The sequence below is a fragment of the Poeciliopsis prolifica genome, unplaced genomic scaffold (assembly GCF_027474105.1).
Source record: "Poeciliopsis prolifica strain line A6 unplaced genomic scaffold, Auburn_PproV2 SCAFFOLD001, whole genome shotgun sequence".
NCBI lineage: Eukaryota > Metazoa > Chordata > Actinopteri > Cyprinodontiformes > Poeciliidae > Poeciliopsis > Poeciliopsis prolifica.
In genome coordinates, this window is record NW_026562376.1 from 7,001,104 (window position 1) to 7,023,814 (window position 22,711).

Here is a 22,711-nt window from a genome sequence, read left to right on the forward strand (position 1 = left end):
AAGATGAAGGGGAAAAAAATCTAAATTAGAAAAATTTCCACAACCTAGACTTGCTCCAGAGGAGCCATCTGGTTTCTGCCCGTTTTCCAAGCTGAAAAAACAAAAATCTGTGGTATTCAGGGGACGTTTTCTTCTTTCCATGAGTAGAGAGGTAGGGCAGATGTTGCTTTTCCTCTTTTTGTTCTAGTCTAGAGAGGCATGAATGCACAACTAAGACTCTGGCTCCCAACTATTCTATGGCTTTGGCTTGGTCAAGTGCTGCAAGGTGAGTAAAACAAGACATTCTGATAGTTTATGCCATTGCACTAAGGTAATTCATGTATTGTCCAGTTTACATTGTAGATAATGAAGTAATGACAGTTATAATGGGAAATCAGTTCAATTTTTAGAACTAGTATAATTGAATCTATGACAATTTTAATTTTTCCTCTTCAGATGTGGCAGCAGGCTTAGGTCCAAATGCTGATCTCTCTGATGCAAACCTGATGTTTGAGGTAGCTTTATGTCCAACTTCCAACGTATCTTTGCCATTTCTTTTCTGTGGCAAAAACACATTTTTCATATTCTTCACAGATTTTACTGAGTGGGGTTGAGTTAAACCAGGATAACAATGTTTTCCTGTTGGACGAAGAGCTGGCATCGATGAGGAAAGGGCGGGAATTCTTGTCTCAGATTAATGACGGCATTCCAAGGACTCTAATCTCGACAGAGCTCATGATGAAGACACAGGAGGCTCGTCAGAAGACTCCTCTGCCTCGGGATCAGTTTGAGAAGCTGGTTCTGAGCATGGTGTACTCTGTTCTGCAAGTTGGGGTCCAGAGGAACAAGGAAGAGCGAGAGGCTTGGGGTGGAGTGCTTATCCAGCTGGCAAACATCACCACCTATGACTTACGGGGAGGTTTTCTCTACAATTATGCTTAAATAAATCATAAAGATGGAAGCTTGGATCTTGAAATTATACAGAAAACATTTTTTTAAAGAAATATTCAGCAATATACAAATGAAGATATTTATTATTATACAGCAGAAAAAGTGCAGGAAAAATGTACACAGCCCTGCAAATACAAATGGTTTATATAAAATACAAACCATCTTATATGGTTCATATTGTTTGTCAACATGCAAACAATTCCTGATGTTAGAAACACAAAACACTAAGATAAACTTACAAAAATAAACTTTAATTTTTCAGCTCTACAGTTTCCTCTTCTGAGTTTGTTTTTGTTTGGTGCACCCGGTTTTGGTTTTGGTCTCGGTTTCTTCCAGAGAAGCTAGCTTTTTCTTCAGCTTCGCATCCCGGGTCGGACCCCTCCGGTCTCTGCCAGAGCGTTGCTGACCCGTCCGCTGATCTCTGACCCCGTCTGCTGAAGCCGACGTTTCCTCAATCGGTTTGTGTCGGCCGCTGACCAGCGACTCGTCATGGTCCCAGATGAGTAGTGTTACACCTGAGAGCAATTATAAGAGTTTTACTGCTGAATTCAGCTTTTATTCCTCTTAAACTTTTTTAACATTTATTTTTTCTGCACTACACAAACTGAAATGAATTCACTGACATAAAAACACAAAGTAGTACATAACTGATGACTTTCACAAATATAAATGTGGAAGGGCTTTTTATGTCATCCATCCCTCTTTATTCTAATAAAATCCAGTGCTGCCAAAAGCCACATAAGAGCTGCAGCGAGCCAAAGCCCTTGTTGGAAAATATTAGTTATGTATGACTAGACAGCTAATTCTGGCCTTGGAAACAAAAAAGTGACAAAAGGACTAATAGCAGGATAACAAGCCTTAAGATATAGAAACAGTTACAATTTAGAGATTTAGACTAAATCATACTGATGTGTCAAACACAGATCTTATTTTCCAAAAAGAATGAGCAAATTATATCCCCCAAACCAAATATAATTATCCTTCAGTTATTCACTACTTTGTATTGGTGTGTCGTATAAAATATCCCAATAAAATCAACTGAATGTTGTAGCTTTAATACAACAAAATATGATTCAGGTGGAACTATGAAGACAACTCACCCATTCCAGATGCGATGACATCACCCATTGGACTGAACTTGTTGATCTGTAGAAAAAAAAAAAAAATTCTTGGTTTAAAAAGGTTTTGAATTAGTTTATTTTAACTTGACTTTTTAAATTAAGTGATACTCGCCGATTTGATCCCTGAGGCAGTGGAATCATACATCTGAAACACCAACTTCCCACTGTTGGAGTCAAAGACATCAATGGACCTCTGATCTCCAGTGCAGATGCGGTCATCGGGGTATCGGCCCGCCACAATCAGGTCATACAGGGGATGCCAAGTGGCCTACAGAACAATCTGTCATTATTTTGTTGTCACAGACAAACACTCATAAAAAATATATCTTTCTAGTGCCTAAAATAAGATTTTTTAGTCATAAAACCAGATAGATTTTTTATTAAATGTTTATAAAAGTCGTTCTCCTTTTATTCCCACTGAAATAAACTTGAGGAGAGACGACAAACCTTGATGGGTGTGAGGTGCTGAAACTGCCTGTGTGGGTGCTGAATGATGTGCTGAGGCTTTGACCAATCAGAGGAGGAGTACACGCGGATCTGATCATGCTGATCTGTTGTGAGCAGCTTTGAGGCGTCCAAAGGGTTGAAATAGGCTGCAGTAGATTAACAGAATGGGTTCCTTTAGGTTTTTATCTCTTAATAAAGTCTTAACTTCCAAATTCTTCAAATATTTGCTCTCATTTCTTATATTAAATTATGCTGAGAGATATGATCACAGCCCTTTGAGAGAAAGCAGTTTTTTTTTAAATACATCTGGTATGAAGTAAACTCGAATCCAAACATTTACTGTATGAAAATATTATTTTTATCCATTTAACAATACTTAGTAAAAATACTGAGTTCGGTTGTTTCTTTTTGGGGTTTTTTTGTTTGTATTTATTTTTCATTCTGGGCTAGCAGCAACACTCTGGAATGAAGCCTGAACAATTTTTAATCAGTCTAAAGATAATTTTTCCTCTGATACCTGACATCAAAAAGGTTGAATGGCTTCAGTATGAACAACCAGACTTTAAAACTGTTTTTTTAAAAACAGAATTTTACAAAACGTTGACCAAAGACTCTTGTTTCCAACCTGAGTTGACGGCTCTCTCGTGAGGCATTTCGTAGAGGAAGCTCTTCTTGTCCTTGATGTTCCTCAGGTCCCAGAGCTTCACCGTGTGATCAACCGAGGCCGTCGCCAGTAACCAGTCGCATCGGGAGTTAAACTCTGCATGCGTCACTTTGGCTTTGTGCAACTTACTGCTGAAAATCTAACAATTAAACAGAGCAAATGACAAACAAATGGTTTTTAATACAACCATCATATTTCTCTTGACTGGAAGCAATGCTGACTTTGCTTTCACCAAATTTCTTCCTTCTTCCTGAACATGAACAAAATGATTGATTTAGTCGCAACCAATTGCATACCTTTTACATCTTTAATCCTTTGCTTTAAATAAATTCTTGACTCAGATTTCTAAAATAAAACAAGAAGACTGCTGTAAATGGCTGTAAGAACAAACCTTTTTCCCATCCAGACCCAGAAGTAGAAGCTCTCCCATGTTGTCTCCAGTCACAAGCATCTGCCGACTCACAGACACGTCAACACAACAATACCAAAAGCTGGGGAAAAAAAAAAAGATCATTTAGAAAATGTAAGCAATAATCAGCAAAGTTGTGTCATATACAACATTTGTGATAAGTAGTGAAAAACATTACAGCAATTTAGAAAGCTACAGAATTCAGTCTACTCCATTATGTAACATTCAACACCCAACAAACTTTTTTATGCTTTAGTACTTAATCAAACAAATCAATAAAAATAAACTACTTTGTTTTGAGGTGTAGAGAATGACTTTTACAAAAAAACTAACTTAGGATAGCTTATATACAAAAACAGCAACAAACATAAAACTAGAAAAACATAAACAGTTTGTACTCTGCCTCACAAATATATCAACACAACTCTAATACTTTGTGACAAAAATAGTTCAAGGCTTATGAATACTTTTCAAGGGCAAATGTTGTTGCCACCATCAAGCATCAGTCTTCCTTCCAGTTTCCTCACCAAACATTGTGGTGATCATGACCGCAGTCTTGTGTTCTGGACAGCAGGGTGGGAGGGTAGCCCTCAAAGCTATGCAGGGTCAATGTCCCCTCGCCAGAAGCTGCATAAACTCTGGAGAAGTCTGTGGGGCAAAACTTCATCCCGCCAATAAAATCTCCTGCTCCGTTCTGCACACACAAATACAAATGCAGGCCAATAATGCATTCGCTTTGCATGGAAATGCTTAAATTTGCTGAGGGCCGCCTGATAAGAAGACTGATGCTAGACTGAGTGAGCTTACAGACCTGATGGAGGAAAAAAAAGGGCTGTTAGTCTTACTTCCGGGTGTCTGTGTATGTAAACACTGTTAGGGTTGTCCCATTGAAATCCTGCAGAGATGTTGTACCGCCCATAGAGGAGGTGAACAGCTGACTGGGATTTAACAGGTTAAACTTCATGTCTGTTACCGAGTCTCCAGCCCCCATCTAAGCAGAGAATCAAAAAAGGTTGTCGAAAGGCACATCAAGGATGCACACTTCTACAAATCCACCTGCTTTCTTTAGCCACAAAAAGGATTGCAGATGATTATAAAGATCAGCAGGGCCCTTCCATGTTGTTGAGATAAAGCCAATCAGACGCATCAACTCACCCCTCGAGTAAAGCTTTTTGTTTCAGACCTCTCAAAGTCCCACAGAAAAATGTCCCCCCCTTTTGAGGCTGCAGCCACAGTGGTGGGATGAGTGGGGTGCCACTCCACGCAGGTGATTCTGCGATCAAATGGACTGCTGGCGCCGTGGAAATGGTAGGATGATAGCGATCGAACAAACGGCTCCTGGAGACACTGCGAGAGACAGAAAAAGTTTTGTTTTGTTTTTTTTTTTAAACAGTCATTCAGTATGGTGCATAACGCTGCAGGAAAAATCCAAGCCAGGCCTAAACATGTCTGTTGTTACAGCTCTTGAACCGTTTTCAGAATGATGCATCTCAGCTTTTAGCTCACACCGTCAAACAGGAACACATTAGAGCAGTTTTACATTCATCCCACTGGCTTCCTGCCCATTTAAAAATAAATGTTAAACTTTTTAAAGCTCTTCGTGCCCTTTCTCCCTTTTATTTGTCTGAATTGTTGCTGCAAATTGCTCAGGCTGTAAGCATGAACAATTTTTATACAGCATAGGACTGCTGTTACAATAAATTAGTCTATTATGTGTCTGGCCCTATCAAGTAAACACAATAAATTAGGGATTATTTCACCCCTACATACAGACTGCTCTTGTTGATCCTAAACTAAGGAGAGATCTTTACCTGTCTCATCTGAGAGTGCAGACTCTGGCCCAAAGAACTCCTGTATATATAGTGCAGTATACTTCCTGGGCCATTCTTCCTCTGGACTCCTCCAGAACTGTAAGAAGGTCCTGCAAAACGAAGAGACCCATTCATTCAGCTATCAAAACTAAAGCAATACTGGCGCAATGAGTAACGGAAGCCGTCCAATCGATGCAACACACCCGCTTTAGATGTTTCTCCATCTATCTTGTCTCGCAGTTTTTTACTCAGCGACGTGTGTTCTTCAGCTCTTTTCTTCACTTTACTTTTTGATCCATTTTCCTGTGACTTGGTGGGCTTGCTTTTCATTTCTCAGCCTGTTAAATCGACAAAATAAAAACAACACGAGAAGAGTGATTTGACTCGAGAACAATGCCTTCATAATGTTCAAAGCTGCTGCTTACCTGTGGTGGGAAGCTGGGAGAGCTGGATGAACTGAAAAATCAACATAAGAAACTTCTGCGTTTGCGTAACACTGTACCACACGTGACTTCAATGGCTGCATGTTTGTGTTTTGTAACCTCTGTGTCATACAGTCGGAGCACCACAGGGGGCGCTGGTTACTCAAGATCACTGGACCTTCGAAAAAAGACTACAAAAGTGACGCCATAATGTATTTTTTCAAGATTATTGCTTTTTTCTGTAAAGAAGAACCAACAAGATATATAAATATATATAAAATATTCTGAACCTCTGAGAATATTCAAAGGCTGCGTATGGCTTTTGTTGTTTTAACTTTTATAAAAATAGTAAGTCAATATAATAATAACAACAACAACAACAACAACAACAATAATAATAATAATAATAATAATAATAATAATAATAATAATATAGCAGTCCATTTATGAAATGGAAGAAAAATTATACATTTTGTAGTTTTTCCTTAGCTGTTATCATTTGCTAGGTTAGCCAGAATGCTCAACTTGCTACATCAACATCACATTGTTTTTCTTTTCTGCGGACTTCACATAGTTTACATTTTTGTCTGGTGTCGTGTGTTTAATCGTCATACGCGGAAGAAGTCCAGCGGAAGCACGTGTTCTTGTTCTGCGATCTTATTGGCTCGTTTCGGCTTCTTTTCAAACAGTTCCGTCTGAGATTGAGGCGGAGGGAAGATTCAAATTTAGATCAACAGAAACGGTCAAACTACAACAGATTACTACTCTTTACAATGAATCGACAAGTGTAAGTAGGATTTATTTTTCTCCGCGCGTCGCCTTTAGAGTTTGTTTCAAATATACTTTGTGTTGTCATTAAATGTCGGAACTATTGATTTACTGAGTTGGAGAGACTTTGATGACTAGCTTAGCTGTGGGATAGTTAGCAGAGCAGCCAGTCATTACCGTTTACTGTTATGAATCACTAAAAGTAGCTACGACGGTTTGAAATGTGATCAATTTTATCCTTCACTACCAGGAAATGTAAAACGCCCCGAAAGCCTCCAAAAAAGCCTCCCAACAGCCAGAGAGACCCAGTTGGGGTAAGTATCGCAGGTTGATAAGCGAGCATTCCAACATGGCGGTCCAAGAAAACAATGTCTGTGATCTTATTAGCGTCTTCAGCGAGTCTTCACTGCATTCTGTAAGAAAAATCATTTTGATATATACATCAGGTGTATCTACGTGTGCGGCCTCTGGTTGCGGAGGACGAGGAGTGCTGCATTGAGGTGATCAGCAGCTCCACCGTCCAGCTGCATGCTCCCGAGGGCTTCAGAGTTAACCGCAATGGGGAATATAAAGAGGTAACCAGTCCAGTCATGCAGAGGTGTACCTTTAAACTACAGCAGCTATGCAATATGCATGGTTTAAATGTCAATTTTGGATGATTCAGTTCAGCAAAATCAGTTTAAAACCTCTTTCGAAATGTTATTTGGCCTTAGTTATGTGCATGGTTTTCTTCAAAAACTTTTTATAAAAAAAAAATCTTCAAATACTTTTACCAACTCCAAACTAGAAGATTAAACCATTTTAGGCTTGTCAAACATGTCTGATTCTGAGTTCAGTGACAAGCACATAGAAATTAGAAGGCTGTTCACATTTATTTTTAAAATGTATGCTTTTTTGCATAATAAAGTATATTCATATTAATGGATGTGTTTTGGTTTTTAGACACAATACTCCTTCAAAAAAGTCTTTGGAGTTTCTGTATCGCAGATGGAGCTCTTTGAGAACGTGGCCAAACCTCTTGTTGTCGACCTCCTTCATGGGAAAAATGGTAAGAGAGCAAGATAATAAATTGTAACATGCAGAAATCAGAGGTATCTACAGAACCCTGGAGCTGTCACCAATGAAAGAAAATGACAGCAGTATCCCATCATAGCACAGAAACTTTACAAATATAAATACGTATAAAATGTATTTTTAACTATTTATTTATACAATAAATGAACACTATCACCAAATATAGATATTGGAGATGCACAATATACCCAAACTAACATTGGCAATGTAACATAATATAGCTGTTTTTCTTTTGGTAGCTCTATGCTTCCACAGTTGTCCTTTTGTTCCTGCATTATAAAAGCATCAGATTTTTTTTTTTTAGTTTGCTGATGATTTGCTGTTTGCTGCAGGGCTGCTCTTCACATACGGTGTCACAGGAAGCGGGAAGACTTTCACCATGACTGGCTCTCCAGGTCAGGGTGGACTGCTGCCACGTTCCCTTGACATGATTTTCAACAGTGTCAGCCCCTTTCAGGCCAAAAGATATGTAAGAGAGCAGGACACAATAATATCTTTCAAGTCCACACAACTTGTCGCTGTATTTCCTTAGCTTTATGTTTATTGGAATCTCCTCTGCTCAGGTTTTTAAGACAGATGATAAAAATGGTATGGAACTTCAGTGTGAAGTTGATGCTGTGTTGGAGCGTCAGAGACGGGAAAACAACTTAACAGTTCTTAAAACTCCCTCCTCCAGGTAAATCATGTCATGCTCGGAAAAACAAAACCTGCAATCAACAATGTTTCACTAAATATTGAGGTTGTGTGTAATTTCCTACTTTTTAGACAAAAGGTTGACCCTGAAATTGGTGACATGCTGAAACCAGAGGAGGCCTGTAAAGCAGATGGTGTGGATGAGGACAGCTGCTACAGTGTCTTTGTTTCTTACATCGAAATCTATAACAACTACATCTATGACCTCTTGGAGGAAACGCAGGAAGACGCGATCAAGCCAAAGTAAGTGTCTAAAGTAAATGGATGTACTTGAAGTGTATGCTTGAGCATTATTATTCAAGAGTCTCTGTGAAGATTTTTAATAGTTTCATGACAGCGTAGCGGGAGGAGAAAAACTGTTGTCTTTTCTTTTTGCTAGGTGGAATGGTGGAGGCACACCTGTGCGCCAGAACACTGAGTTCATGTATGTGGCCAGTGAATACTAATCCAGTAGACATCAGATTAGCTGCATGATCAAGCTAAGCTGTCCAGTTGAACACACATGTAGAAGAGAATTCCTTAATAGTGATTTTTGATATTGCAAAAAATAATTATTGGCTACTTAATTTGTTGGAACAGGAGCCCAGGTTAGATGGATTAATTATAGGGGAAAATATATAATCTCAATTATTTTTGGTTTTGGCTAAAATTGACCTAATTATAGTTATTAGTAATTCTAGAAAACATTGTATCCATCCAATTAAGAAAATGGTTAAATGCCATTAAAAATGTTTCTCTGGAACCTCTTTGAGTGATCACTTCAAATAACAAATACATATTTGTTTGAATATGGATATCACACTAAAAATTAAGTAAATGAAATTTGCTTCAGTAATCTCAGCAGGCAGGGTAACATTTAAGTTATCATTCAGAAACTGATTTTTGTATTGAACTAGCTGTGAATTTAAAAATCTGCACTTTTCGTGTATATTACTCTCCAGGTTTGATACAACTCTTAATTATCAATATTTTTGTAATAGATCTGATCTACCACAGACTAGACGAGAAAAATCGAAGGAACAATGAAATGGCAATTTCAAAGAAATGGCGAATGTGACGCTAACTTTAGCATCGAGTCATTTCATGAAGATAAAAAAAAATCTTGAATAGGGAAATGTCTTGTTGAAAATGTCCAAAATGTGGACCATTTTAGAAGTTTGTGTCCAGACACATATGAAATTTGTCTTTGGAACATGTGATAGAGCCCTGATTATGACGGGCTACTAAGCAATAACTCACTACTTAAATCTGAGGACTCAGTTGATTTTTCAAGTTTTATCTTTTCGTTTCATTGAATTTTAGAAATCCCTCCACTTCCTACATGACTCACTTTCTGCTTGCAGTCTTTGCTTTGTGTCACAAGCATCCGTAAACTCATGCTTCTTGCCGCTCTATCATTATTTGTGTCTGAAACTTTCTGAATGCCTGCCTGCGCTTTGTGCTTCATGCTCTTTATGTGTTGCATGAAAAACTGCTCCTCTTTCCTGAAGAACAATTTTATCTAAAAACATTTTATCACTGCTACAGACCACCTCAATCTAAAATCCTTCGAGAGGATCAGAACCACAACATGTACGTGGCCGGTTGTATGGAGGTTGAAGTCAAATCTGCTGAGGAAGCATTTCAAGTGTTCTGGAGAGGTGAGGGTTTCTGTTTCTGATCCACAAATGATAGAAACATACATGCTTTTAGCTCCAATGCTGCAGTGATGATTTCTAGATCTGACTGACCTGGAATTGCTGGTCTCCGGGTCGGCTCTGTTCAGGAAATGACTTGGGTTAATCTTCTCTCTGAGCGGTTTCAGATCTGTTGCAAAAGATTAATTGTGTGCAACGAATTATTGAGATCATTTAACTTGCACATTAAAATTCTGTGTTTGATGTTTTATTTTTGTGTGTGTAACATTTGATATTTCTTTGCAGGTCAAAAGAAGAGAAAGGTTGCAAACACTCGACTGAACAGAGAGTCGAGCCGATCGCATAGTGTGTTCATCATCAAACTGGCTCAGGTTCCTCTGGATGCAGATGGGGCCAGCGTTCTCCAGGTTAATTGCATCCAAACTTCTCTCAAAGTTCAGAACATATTACAATATCCACCTGCTATTAAGTTATGATATATCCTGTTGATTTGGATTTTCTCCCTGTTAATTGTCAGGATAAGAACCAGGTGAGCGTCAGTCAGCTGTGTCTCGTTGACTTGGCAGGAAGCGAGCGCACTGGTAGGACGGGAGCCGAAGGCACGCGAATACGTGAAGCAGGTTTGTTAAACATAATTGTTAGATTAGATAAGACATCTAGAAATCTTTTGCTCAATCTAACATGTTTTTCTATGCAGGAAATATTAATCAGTCGCTCCTGAATCTGCGGACGTGCCTTGAAATCCTTCGGGAGAACCAAATGTACGGCACCAACAAGGTAAGTGTTACTAGATTGAAGCTAAACATTTCCATTCAGACCATGCAGGTAACGTAGAACGTCTGTTGTAGATGGTACCATACAGAGACTCCAAAGTCTCCCACCTGTTTAAAAACTACTTTGATGGAGAAGGAAAGGTCCGCATGGTTGTGTGCGTCAACCCAAAGGCGGATGATTACGAGGAAACGCTGGCAAGTTGATCCCACAGATCCACTGCACAGATCTGAAGATATTTCCATTCTCTAACAAGCCACCTGTCTGTGCAGCTGGTGATGCGGTTTGCAGAGATGACCCAGGAAGTAGAGGTGGCTTGTCCGGTAGACAGGCCCATCTGTGGGCTGACTCCGGGACGGCGCCATAGGAACCAGGCGTTTAGGGAGGAGATATCTCAAAGGTTGGAGGACCGCGGTGGTAAGGATGCTACTTAAATATAATTCTAAAACCTCATTAGATATATGTACATGAGAATTCTCCTCATGTACATATACATTTTTATACTAAAGCCAAAATTTTCTTTCAAAATTTTTTTTCTCTTAAAAATCGACATTTATAGAGGTTTACATTCTGGAGTACTATTTATGGATCCATTAATCTTTGTTCATACTTTTTGTTCATCCATCCATCTTATAGTATGTTTGTTCCATAAGTTCTGCTTTCAAAGCCAACGAAGAACTATATTTATAAGGGGCCATTTCCAGAATGAAGAGCTGGACTTGGTCTGAAGGAAGTCTTAATCCACAATTTCATGCTTCCAACTTTATGTCAACAATTTAGAGATAACACTGTCTTGTACCAACATGACTGCACAAAATAACTTCCATAAGGATATGAATGAGTAAGTTTGGAAGATCTTTACTCACCTAGAGAGAATAAACCTCACACTGATGGAACATCTATGGACTGAATTGAAGCAGAGCCTGAGAGTCAAGCTGTCTTGACCAGCATCACTGTCTGACTTCACAAATGCTCTTCTAGAGAATAAATACAAATGTTTATCTGCAAGGAGTGAGTTGGCATCATATCAAACTCCATGTAATGAAAATAGGATGTTACTCTAGTTCTTATATGAACTGTCAACAGTTTTGGCATCATAGTGTCATAAGTTCATACTTCAGAAACTAAAGTGTAAGAGGTTTTGAGTTCTTAGATTGAAATCGTGTTGATCTTTGACATAATAAAATGTTAACTTGTTGAATGGACATCTTCCTTCAGACGCGATGTCTGCTCTGAATGGCGTGGTGCTGAGCCTGCCACCTCTGCCCACATCTGAACTGACTGACCCGAATGATGAGATCACCATTCCTCGGCTGATTGAAGCGCTGGAAAACAGACAGAGGATCCGGCAAGCGATGATTGAAGAATTCAACAGAGCAGGTGAGAACTCAAAGCGTGTCTGTCACAGGTCAACAGTTTTTTTTTTCTTTCTTGTTTGTTTTGTTTCGGCTCACCTTCCATATCTTATTTTAGCAAGCAGGATGAAGTCTATGCTGCAAGAACTGGACTCCAACGTCACTTCCACAGAGAATGTGATCTTTGAACAAAATGGTAGACTTGCAGAGAAAGACAAAGCGATTCATAACAACCAAACGGAGATTGAACGTTTAGAGAAGAAGACCAAAATGCAAGAACACAAGGTACTTCTTTGATTTATAATCACTGACTTCTTTGACACGACTGGTTTGTAGATGTTTTGTAGTTTTTTAACTGTCTCTCACAACTTCCTTCCAGATTGACATCCTGCAGAAAACTACTAAAATCTACGAAGATGACAAGCGTTCCCTGCAGCAAGAGCTTGAAACCAGGGGTCACAGGCTGCAGAGAGAGCTCTCTGAGAAGAGACGCATGGAGCAGCGCATGCAGGGCATGGTCTCAGACACACAGCATAAGTGGGAGAAAGAGTGTGTAAGTTGGATCATCACCTGTGTGTTTGTTCTGGAGCATTGTTAGACTTGGAGTACTAACAATGCTCCAGATGTCACTAAATTGCAGTGACATAATTTAGTATAATGAGGCCACTTTGTCATCGGTAATGTTGTGCAGGAGAGACGAGTGAATGCGATGCAGCTTGAGATGCAGAACAAGCTGTGGGTGAAAGACGAAAAGCTGAAACAACTTAAAGCTATAGTAACAGAGAGCAAGACTCCTGGTCGCCCCGAACCCCAGCCGCGTCAGACTCAGCCTCTGCCTCAGCGGCCATCCAGAGAGGAGCGGCCGTCCAGAGAGAAGCGGCCGTCCAGAGAGGAGCGGCCTTCCAGGGAGGAGCGGCCGTCCAGAGAGGAGCGGCCATCCAGAGAGAAGCAGCCGTCCAGAGAGGAGCGGCCTCCATCAAAGAGATCAGCCTCACCTTCGCCTGTTCCGGTATGTTGTCAACTAAGTACTTTGCTCCCAGGCTCTTTTTGTTATTGAAAATTGTTCAAGGTAATGACTATCACAGACTTTTCTGATGATCTTTTGAATTTTTTCTAAGGTTCTCGTTGTGAGATTGAGATAAAGATGATCGACTGATGATTAATTGATAACATTTTCTGTATATAAAGAAGGCTCACTGTCTTTCCATAGCGTAAAGGTCGTGATATTATGACTATTACAGTGAAACTTAAGGAGCTTGTTGTTTACACACATAATACTGTTTTGGATCTTTTCAACTGGCTCCGCTTAAGGATGAGCGGTGCCCTCTGCTGGATGGCAGCTAAACTACAACATTAAAAAGCTCTAAGAGGTCATCAGTTAATTGATTGGGACTCATTTTAATCTAGTAAACCATTAATACACATTTAATTCCGAGTTGATAAATGGTTTGGATCTCTAGCAGGGGTCTATTAGTTCTAGTCTATGTATTTGTACTTTTGATCGTATCTCTTATTGTTTATTTCCATTTTGCTCCTCAGAATCTCAGTGAGTCTTGTCAGAGACTTGACGAGTCTTCTATGGGTCTCGATGAGGCTTGTCTGAATCGCAACGAGTCTTGTCAGAGTCTCGATGAGTCTCCTACGGTCAGTCCAGTGCCAGGGTCACCTGCAGTCAGAGCCACTAGTGATGAGGAGATTGAAATGAACCCAAGACCCACATGCCCCCTTCCCAGCAGTAATTGTTTTTCGTCAGTGGCCAATGCCATCTCCTTACTGGAGCAGCAGATGGCTCCAGATGAGGTTTTACGGTTACCTGATATCCCCAAAAGAACCCTGTCTCCCGCCAGCTCCCCAGCCCGCCAAACCAAGAGAAGAGCAGAGTGCTGTCGTACACGGGAGGCCTGTCTCCCCTCTCCCATTTTCCTCCTTGACTTCAGAGAAGAGAAAAGCAACAGGGTCAGAGAGGTAGTTGGAGCAGCATCAGGTTGAAGAATTAAAAACTAGATTCTCTGCTTACTGTAGTTAAATTTTATGTTATTCAGGAATCATTTTAAAGTGTTTCACATGTCTTTTGTTTCTTTTTTTGAATTGTTCCGCTTGTTATTCAATCAGACGACCATGCCAGTGCGGCCTCGCCACCGCCGTTCCCGTTCTGCGGGCGTAGAGAAATGGGTGGACCACAAGCCGCCCTCCAGCCTCGACTTGGGGACGGTCCTGCAGCCGGTCATCCCAAACGCCATCCAGGTATCCGTGCCCAACGAGAAGGCCCTGTCCAAGTGCGACAGATACGTGTTGACGCACCAGGAGGTCGCCTCTGACGGCGAGATACAGACCAAACTCATCAAGGTAAAGTAAAATGTAGTAGGAACGTAGATTTTTGCCATGTTTTTTTTAATGGATCAGTCCAACTATTAAGACAAGGCCAGTCTTAATAGATATTTACATCCATCTTGTTGCTATTGAGTTTCAGAAGTGGACCTAGAAGATCAATGAATTTTATTTATTTTTTTTACTTTAAAAAATTGCTGAGACATGGGGGCAATTGTTTGGAATATCTGTTTGTATTGCTATTTAAAGTTGGTTCTAACATTATTGTTCCTAACATTTCAGGGGGAGGTCATTAAAACCAGAGGTGGAGGCCAGTCTGTTCAGTTCACCGACATCGAGACGCTTAAACAGGAGCACACCTCTGTCGCAAGGTGACGAGAAAGGCAATGGGCTCACTACAGTGTCTTAGTGCTCAATGTCAACACTGCAAAAGGCTTTTGGGCTATTGTTTTCAATGCAATGTATTTATCGCCATTGCGCATTCTGGGAAAGTAGAGAATTGCTTTTCATTATTTTTCAAGGTCACTGTTATTTATTTAAAGAGAGTGTTTCCAAACTTTGGTCCTCATTCTGTTATCTAAAAGACAAAGTTGGATACCTTAACAAAAGAATGCGAAACAACTCTTTCAGTCATCTTTAGTTATTGTAGGCTAAATGATCTAATTTGATAAATGTTAGATTGTAAAGTACAGCTGATTTAACTCTCCCAGAACAAATTGTGAACCAGCGCAATTCCTCAGCATCATGTTGTTTCATGAATTTCTAAAAAAAAAAAAAAATGTGATGGAACCAAACAGGGTCAAATTTCTTTGTACTCCAATGTGTGGAATAATCTTTCAGATATGAGCCTGAAAAAGTGTTGAAGCCATGTGGATTCATGGTTTGTATGGTCAGATATACAGTAAATATGGGCAGTTTGATGATCTCACTGAAGGCAGTCCTCATATAGATGATGGTGGCTAGAAAATGTGATTTAACTGCAGTCAATATGGTAATCCCAAAATCCAACAGTATGGTAATTGCATATTTTCTGATGTTATGTAGCCACAATTCAATTAGAATTTTGTAAAGATTAAAGCCTTTTTAGCAGAGAAAATGCTTGCTTAACAAATTTCCATCACTGTTTTTCTGTGAAGCCGAAAAAGGAAATCTTCAGAAGGAGCTGCTGCTGCAAGTGGAAATCAAACAGATGGTGCTTGGACTGATGTGGAGACACGGGTAAGTTTAAAAAAAACGTAATGACTCTTTATTTAGTCATTCAGTTTTGAAGATGAAGTTTAAAAAAAAGTAGCAAGCAGCAGCTGCTGCATTTCTGTTTGCCTGTTCTTTCACACAGCAAATATTGGCTCAATGGGAGGAACTTTGATGCATATTTAAAGGCTGGACTTTACCTAGAGTGTCTTAAATGTTTCTTTTTAAAGTTTTCCATGAAAGACTTTTCATTTCAAATCCATTTTTCTCTCCTTTCCAGTGCTCTGTGGCCTTGGAGATGAGGGCCGGGTCAAACATGGGGCCTGGAGTTGAGCATCATGGGATCACAAAGTAAGCTGCCAGCAACATAATTAACAAGAGATTGTCTTATTGACATTGTAGGAAATGTCTGATTCACTCTACTCTGTTAAAGGCGCAGAAAACCCTGAAAGCTGCTGGTTGTTCCATCAGTATCTCCTCTCTCCTGTCCTCACTTGGCTGCTGTGCAATACTCTGAACTTGTATTTTGTATTTGGCTCTTGTTCTAGTATTTATGCTTTTTCATGTTTTTCTTTTATACATATATATTTGCAAAGGATTTCTAGACATAGGTCACTGAAGTGTTCATGAAACATTGTTGATATTGGTCTACCACTCACTATTTGTCTAAGTTTTTCATTCTAGATCTACTCTTGAATAAAACACCTTTTGAAGAGTCTTTGTGTGGGTGCGTGTGTGTGTAAAACATACAAGGAGTATGTTTTACTCCTGGTAGTGGGAAGAAATGATCAAATCAATACAGTTGATTAAAACTACAATGTCACTTAAGGCTAATTAAAAAATAGAACGTGTGAAGTTTTCAGTCAATGATGATTTGAGGAGTTATGTTATTTGTTGGAGTTTGCCTATTTTTGTCAAAAACAAAATCCAGTGTACATATAGTACACTGTACAAGAACATATTTTTTCACTTCATTTCTGTATTTTAATCATTTTTTGAAAGGTTTTGTGCAGTCTCACTTTGTTGGAATCTGAATCTTAGGTTATTTGTTATATATGAAAATAAACAGAACGAACACTTTAAATATACTTCTTTGAGTGGAATGAATTCATATAATTGGATTTTACTTTTTTGAATTTCATTTTTACATTCTTGAGGTTTTTAAAATTTACTTGGATACATCTACATAAAAATGAAACACAAACACCATCCATATAATTGGTCAGCGCTAGAGGGCAGCAGAGGACAGCATGACACTAGAAGACTCGCTGTGATCCGTCTTTATCCTGAACTGACCTGTAGGCAAAAAACACAAACATTTCAACAAAAGAAAATATTAAAATCTTATACTTGATTTTTATTTTACAGCACTGATGAAAGTAGAGCAGTACATTGTTATGGATGTCCAGTTTGACTTTGCTTTATTGTATTTGTCAATAAGAAAAAGTTATAAACAGCAGCTAGTGTTGGAAAAAGGAAGTTTGATGAATAAAATTCAACATTCATTCATCTAAAATGGTTTGAATATATCTGCACCCAAAGCAGTTCTCTGATTCCAGTGTGCAGAGGAAACCCCCTCCCCCCAGCATATTTGAGTTAGAAAATTACATCATAATCCCTCCCAGTATTCAATTAGTCATCTCTTATCGGCTGAACATCGCAGGTGTTCTGATCATCTCGTGCCACTGGGTGCAGTCATCCAGGCTTTGAGTAGATGGTTGAAAACTCATCTACTGCCAGTCTGGCTGAGTTTCAATTGGAAAGCACTGGAGAGTGACTAACATGGAGCCTCTTGGAGAGGGTCAAGAGCCCAGAGCAAGCAGTGGCCATTAAATTCACCTCTATGAGATATTGAGTGCTTTGCTTTTTGACCAGGCTCTGTTTGATGTGCTGCACCAACTCATACACAGCTCCTCACCGCAGGGCCCTCCACAGCCAAGTGGTGTGAGCTTTATAAAGATGTCATTATCAAACTCCTGATGAGCCTCTGATCAGCGCTTTCAAAAGAGACACTTGAAAGGAACTGCATCAAAAAGCCTGAAATACTCACAAAAAAAAAAAAACACTTCTTAAAACAATACCACTTATCCAACTGTATACTAAGAGTACACCATTCTGCCTTTCAAAGCCTAAAGCCCGTTATGTTTATGAATTATTCTTTTTGTCAGTGTTGATAAACTTGCTGGAGGGAATTTTGCTCTTATACTTGAGTACACAGTCAATTAGACTGCCTCAGATTTTTAAGAGCGAGCCTAATTGCAGTGTTTTATTGACTCTTTGCTTGAATGACTCTGATGAAGATGTCTTAAGCAGCCTTTGGCACAGTTGGGATAAAATCATTTTCGCATCAATCTGCAATGTAATTGAGGGTCGTTAATAATTCAGCGATTCGAATTTGTGTTGTCCAATCGTTCGCCTTTCATATTTTAATTTCTCTCGATTACAGGCTGATTAAATCTACACATATAAAATAGATGATCACACACAGAGATTCAGTTTGCAGTATTCAACGGCCTGGAACAACGAACAGTTTAAAGCTGATATATTGGTGCACAATGATCAGTTGCTTCTTGTGAGACAGACAGAAAGAGCAGATGTGAGCACTTTGGCAATTATCACTCTGGCCTGGTCTATTGTCCAGGTTGCAAATAGACGATAGACAAAAATTCATATGACATGGCTTTTACCCGGAATACGCAAACAGAAATGAAAATTTGTGTTCTCAAAGGTTTTTCTTGTGAAGACGTTTGAGATATTCTGTGTTGAATAGTACACAAACTTCTTTATGTAGCTGCAATGATAGCTTTAAAAAAAGACAAAATGTAAAATTTTCCATCGGCTCCACAAGTGTGCATCGCTTTGTGTTGGTCAAGCTCCAAAATAATTCCATTTCAGTTTGTTGCATGTTATGGTTGTGCATACCAAAATATTAGAAAGATTAATAGTACGGATGCTTTAGCAAGGCACAGTTGCCGTTTGATCTATTTTTAATTTACAACACTTTGATTAAAGTTGTCTCACTGCACATGTTCACTGTTTTGTGTTATTAAATCTGAACTTAGCATCAGGTACACAACCTTTTTCTGCTTACATGATTAACACCATTCTGAACCAGGCAGTGAAAAGTGGGCATATGTTTAAATAGATGTGATGGAGCGTAACCCTATCCAGCTGTGCACCACACTTGGATTGTAACAGGCAGCTGAGGTATGATGGTTTCCATCCGTCACCAAATCTGCATCGCATCAACTGAATAATTGCAGATTCGAAAGGCAAGTTAAAACAAGTGACTCAATCACAGCCGCGGCTGTCCTTTAAACCGCAGCCTATTACACGGCTTTCTGCTCGCTTTTAGCACAACAGTCCCTGACAATTAAAGTCAGTTAGTGGGAAGCGTCCATAAATGCTGCATGAGAGCAAAGCTTTTGTAAAAGCATACCTCTGATCGGGGTCAACACTACATCTTCATATGTCACGGATGTGACTGGCAGCCAGCTCAGTGTGTTGGTCCAGAAAACGAGGCAAACACACATCAGTGGGACTTGTCATCTGGCCCATCGCTCAGACATTTAAGGTTAGCCAGGCTTTACTTCTTTTTCATCTTACAACAATTTCCCTTTGGGAGAAAGCTTTATCTTAAAGAAGGTGGGACTTGGGGTGCTGTTGTCAACCATCACTGAGCTCAGCGTGATCTCACTTTGAACAAAAGATCGGTTTTGGTTGGGGAGTTTAATGACTGGCAATCCGGAGAGGAATCTGTTCCAAACAAGCTTCTGCTAGTTTAACATGGACGACGGACATTTGGTTTAAATTTGGAGCAGCTTCTCCAAACATGCAGTGAAGAACAAGATTTTCCTCTAAAGAAAATTATGTGTACATTTGGCTCTATGTGACTGGTCGCAGTTTATTTATTCATCATTTTATTTTAGTAAACACAAAGTTACATTGAAAAAGACAGGTAGCTTTTTCATTACATTCAAGCCAGTTTTCTTATGAACAATTATTTTGGACTTGAACTCAGTTTTTTTTTGTAAGGCTGTAGATATCAGTAAACTTTACAGAAGATTATCATCTTGGACGTGACAGATGATCTGTTTGCTGCAGCCTGCCACTGAAAGTCAGCGGGGAAAGAGGATACTTGGACAGTGCAATGAAAATAAGTTTACTTTGTGGGAAACTGTTGTGCAGTTTTCTAGAAGTTAGTTCCAGATTAGAGGAGCATAAAAACAGAATAGTGCTTCTACATGTTTGGTTCTGGTTCTGGTTCTGGTTCTGGGAATATAGAGCAGATTAGCACCAGAAGACCTGAGTGCTCTGGAAGATAAGATTGATACAATGACAACAGATCTTTAATGTCTCTTTCTAACTCGCACAATTTTCTTCCAAGAGTTGCTGTAGATGCCTGTTGGCAAGAAGGATCTCCCTGTTGGTAAGGAAGTAAAGTTTATTTATAAAGTGCTTTTTATAGACACAAATGTCACAAAGCGCTGTGCAACATTAGTCACAATTGTTACACAAAGTATAAAAACAGGCATAAGGCAATAAAACTATGACACAAAAGCTTGGGAAAATAAGAGTTTTCAGTTAGTTTTTAGAAACCTCCACTGCATTAGCAAAGCGAAGCTACAGGGGCAAACTGTTCCATGGTTTTGGAGCCACGACTGAAAGGCCTTGTGCCCCTTGGTTTTTACCCAACAATATGGAACAACCAGAAGATTCTGGGTTTGGAATTGGAAACCACGAGCAGTAAAGTGTTTAGTTTAATATCTGGGCTGCCATAAAATACATTAAAAAACCAAAGGTATTGTTTCAGATGGCTGCCTAACACACACTAAATTGCCCTGGTGGGGTTGAAGAGGGCATGAAGATGTCACTTCGCTGTAGTAAACTATCAATGAATCAGATTCGGAGACTGGAACCAAGGGGAGAACATTACTCTATCTTTAAAGTACTAAAGAAAATGTTTAATTGGTATATGTTTAGTTAATCAATAACCTTTTAAAATTGTTGTTTACATGAGCAAAGCACAAAAAGTGTGTAAGAGTTCCTCTTAGTTTGAGCAGAACCTGGACAGAAACCAGCTCTTCTAATTAGCTCAGTGACTTGAATGTGTTCTTACTTGCTGCCAAAATATTTCTTCCATAAATGTATAACTGCAAAATCTCCCTGGAAACTCATCAGAAATGTTCTGGAAATGAAACCAGAAATTCATTGTGAGGGCAGGACGAGCCCACTGTTGGCTTTTGATTTTTATGACATAATTGTCCACAGTTTGTTCAAAACAAAGAAACTTGGAATGGATACCCCAGTTTTAGTTTTTCCACCTTTTTTATTGCTGCAAGGACAGTAGTTAACAAAAATACATTGCGCCACTTTGGCTTTTAAGAAGTAGAAAGCCATTGCAGTTTGAAAGAAACCTTTCAGGGGACAAGAAGAAAACTTTAGGAAGAGTAAGCGCTGGTCAGATGAGACAAAATTGAAGTTTTTGACAGCATGCAAAACTCAGTGCAGTGAAAAACTATTTCTAGACAGAGACTCAAGTGATGACAGCATCATACTGTGGGCAGAGAAACTTGTCAGACTGGATGGGGAGATGAAGGAAGTTAAATATAGGATAACTATATATAACTCTGAAAAACATCTTGGTCTTTCTTTCTTTTTTTTTTTTTTTCTTACAGACATTCACCTGCTGCAGGAAAATGTCCTAAAATATATTGTCAGGGCCACAATGCAATGGTTTAGATCAAAGCATTTAAAACATATTTGCAGACTTGTAGCTGCAACAAAAGTCTTCCTGCAAGAGTAGTTGTTTAATAAAACAAAAGAATTTCAAGGGATATGAATATTTAAAGGGCACAAGTTTATGTTTGATGTGCTTGTGTGTGTTTTGTGAGGTACTTTGTGTTTTCATCTGTGAAAGGTGCTATGCAAATAAAGTTTTACTTTCTTACCTACCTAATGCTGTATGTTATGCATGCAAAAACCTGTTAAATTATGGATGTGAGTGAAAACTTGATTAAAAGACAGAAATGTTGATGTGGAACAAACTAAAACAAAATTTTAGGGACCCCCCCCAAAAAAAAAACACTGGTAAGACGTTGAAGACCTATTTCAAGTTCTCCCCTCATTAAAAAAAAGAGCCATAATTGCAACATCATCTATACAGGCGTACAAAGACAATACTAAGATAGAGAGAGAAAATTAGGATTCACTTGTTTCGTGCCCATTGTCTCCCTTCATTGCATCAAATCCTAAATAGTAGCAAAATGTGGGAAGATGTTAATACATGCATGAGAATTAGCTATGCTCCTAATTTACTAGATAGATTGGAGAAAAGCTGTAAGATTTTTTTGGACGTGTGACTCAAACAGTACAACTTGTGTACTTGCACTTAAGAATTTGAAGAGGTGTAACTGTTGTTTTGTCTGTGAAAGACTGAAAAAAATTAGACAATTATACAACTCCTACAGGATTTTTCTGAGCTACTTCAAGTTCGTGGTTGCAGTGCACAACCAAAAATACCCTCATTCTATACTGACTGCTGATAAAAGGTTAAAAACACACTAGCTCTGAAAAATGCATAAGGTCCAGAGATAAAAGACGTAAAAGCTCCCACACTCTCTTATCTACTTTGACAAATAGATGGGTCAAAGAACCTACAAGCTCACAGACACTCTTGGAGGTTAGGTTTGGTTTTTAAGCTGCTGAAGTACATTTCAGTAGAATTCCTCAAACCCCATCAGTGCATATGTAAGATGGTACAACACACATCTGCTGCCTCCACCTCCAGCTCTGATTTTTTAATTTATTTTTTTAGCCTTTCACAGAACATCCAGATGTTCATAGTCTAAATCACTGTGTTTGTTTAGTTTATGCACTTGACTGCTGTTCTAAAGATGAACACAACACACATTACATTGAACACTGTCCATTTTATATCCTTAAGCTATCATCAGTTGTTGTCCTCATGCGTGTTGCGGTTACGTTTTAGCACTGGGAAAAAATAAAAACCGACCACTGACAGCCGCATTTCAAGACATGACTGATTTCTTTTTGAAAATACTGGGAACTGCTGTTGTGTAGCCTCAGA

General features: G+C 39.1%; 3 protein-coding genes and 1 non-coding gene across 8 annotated transcripts; 3 read left to right on the forward strand and 1 right to left on the reverse strand.

Moving 5' to 3' along the window:
- Nucleotides 1-139: 139 nt before the first annotated feature.
- LOC129365761 (protein FAM180B) lies at nt 140-1,195 on the forward strand. The gene is made up of 3 exons (XM_055039225.1): nt 140-265; nt 436-494; nt 574-1,195. Exons 1-3 carry the CDS (start codon nt 199-201, stop codon nt 919-921), a joined length of 474 nt encoding a protein of 157 aa, XP_054895200.1. The 5' UTR covers nt 140-198; the 3' UTR covers nt 922-1,195.
- Nucleotides 996-5,903, reverse strand: ddb2 (damage-specific DNA binding protein 2). Of its 2 annotated transcripts, none has more exons than XM_055039113.1 (11): nt 5,808-5,903; nt 5,586-5,720; nt 5,383-5,492; nt 4,727-4,918; nt 4,099-4,265; nt 3,554-3,653; nt 3,124-3,301; nt 2,499-2,644; nt 2,164-2,319; nt 2,031-2,076; nt 996-1,445 (listed from the first exon to the last, which is right to left on the reverse strand). In XM_055039113.1, exons 2-11 carry the CDS (start codon nt 5,710-5,712, stop codon nt 1,195-1,197), a joined length of 1,473 nt encoding a protein of 490 aa, XP_054895088.1. In that variant the 5' UTR covers nt 5,713-5,720; nt 5,808-5,903; the 3' UTR covers nt 996-1,194. The 2 variants fall into 2 exon arrangements, with proteins under 2 accessions (XP_054895088.1, XP_054895094.1); XM_055039119.1 differs by lacking the exon at nt 4,099-4,265 and adding an exon at nt 4,417-4,562.
- A 601-nt stretch (nt 5,904-6,504) lies between these two features.
- On the forward strand, nt 6,505-16,337 carry kif23 (kinesin family member 23). 4 transcript variants are annotated; one of them, XM_055038997.1, is made up of 24 exons: nt 6,505-6,591; nt 6,823-6,886; nt 7,019-7,147; nt 7,515-7,620; nt 7,979-8,115; nt 8,210-8,322; nt 8,412-8,582; nt 8,719-8,763; nt 9,867-9,979; nt 10,262-10,383; nt 10,494-10,596; nt 10,674-10,753; nt 10,825-10,944; nt 11,020-11,164; nt 11,966-12,127; nt 12,221-12,387; nt 12,482-12,655; nt 12,794-13,111; nt 13,642-14,067; nt 14,215-14,448; nt 14,713-14,801; nt 15,567-15,648; nt 15,902-15,972; nt 16,055-16,337. In XM_055038997.1, the coding sequence occupies exons 1-24, from the start codon at nt 6,578-6,580 to the stop codon at nt 16,068-16,070; spliced, it is 3,201 nt and encodes a 1,066-aa protein (XP_054894972.1). In that variant the 5' UTR covers nt 6,505-6,577; the 3' UTR covers nt 16,071-16,337. The 4 variants fall into 4 exon arrangements, with proteins under 4 accessions (XP_054894972.1, XP_054894989.1, XP_054894981.1 ...); XM_055039014.1 differs by lacking the exon at nt 13,642-14,067; XM_055039006.1 differs by lacking the exon at nt 8,719-8,763.
- LOC129368142 (Z30 small nucleolar RNA) lies at nt 10,040-10,137 on the forward strand. Its single transcript, XR_008606791.1, has one exon. It is a non-coding gene; the product is annotated as a Z30 small nucleolar RNA (small nucleolar RNA).
- Nucleotides 16,338-22,711: the final 6,374 nt, after the last annotated feature.

Excerpts from the sequence above, each read along its gene's own strand:
- LOC129365761 (XM_055039225.1), top strand. The coding sequence starts at position 199 with ATGAATGCACAACTAAGACTCTGGCTCCCAACTATTCTATGGCTTTGG. Across the intron at positions 266-435 it reads GCTTGGTCAAGTGCTGCAAG|ATGTGGCAGCAGGCTTAGGT; the intron begins GTGAGTAAAACA and ends TTTCCTCTTCAG. Across the intron at positions 495-573 it reads ATGCAAACCTGATGTTTGAG|ATTTTACTGAGTGGGGTTGA; the intron begins GTAGCTTTATGT and ends TATTCTTCACAG.
- ddb2 (XM_055039113.1), bottom strand. The coding sequence starts at position 5,712 with ATGAAAAGCAAGCCCACCAAGTCACAGGAAAATGGATCAAAAAGTAAA. Across the intron at positions 3,302-3,553 it reads TGGGTCTGGATGGGAAAAAG|ATTTTCAGCAGTAAGTTGCA; the intron begins GTTTGTTCTTAC and ends TTTAATTGTTAG. Across the intron at positions 2,320-2,498 it reads AGCACCTCACACCCATCAAG|GCCACTTGGCATCCCCTGTA; the intron begins GTTTGTCGTCTC and ends ATTGTTCTGTAG.
- kif23 (XM_055038997.1), top strand. Across the intron at positions 12,128-12,220 it reads TGAAGAATTCAACAGAGCAG|CAAGCAGGATGAAGTCTATG; the intron begins GTGAGAACTCAA and ends ATCTTATTTTAG. Across the intron at positions 14,449-14,712 it reads TACAGACCAAACTCATCAAG|GGGGAGGTCATTAAAACCAG; the intron begins GTAAAGTAAAAT and ends CTAACATTTCAG.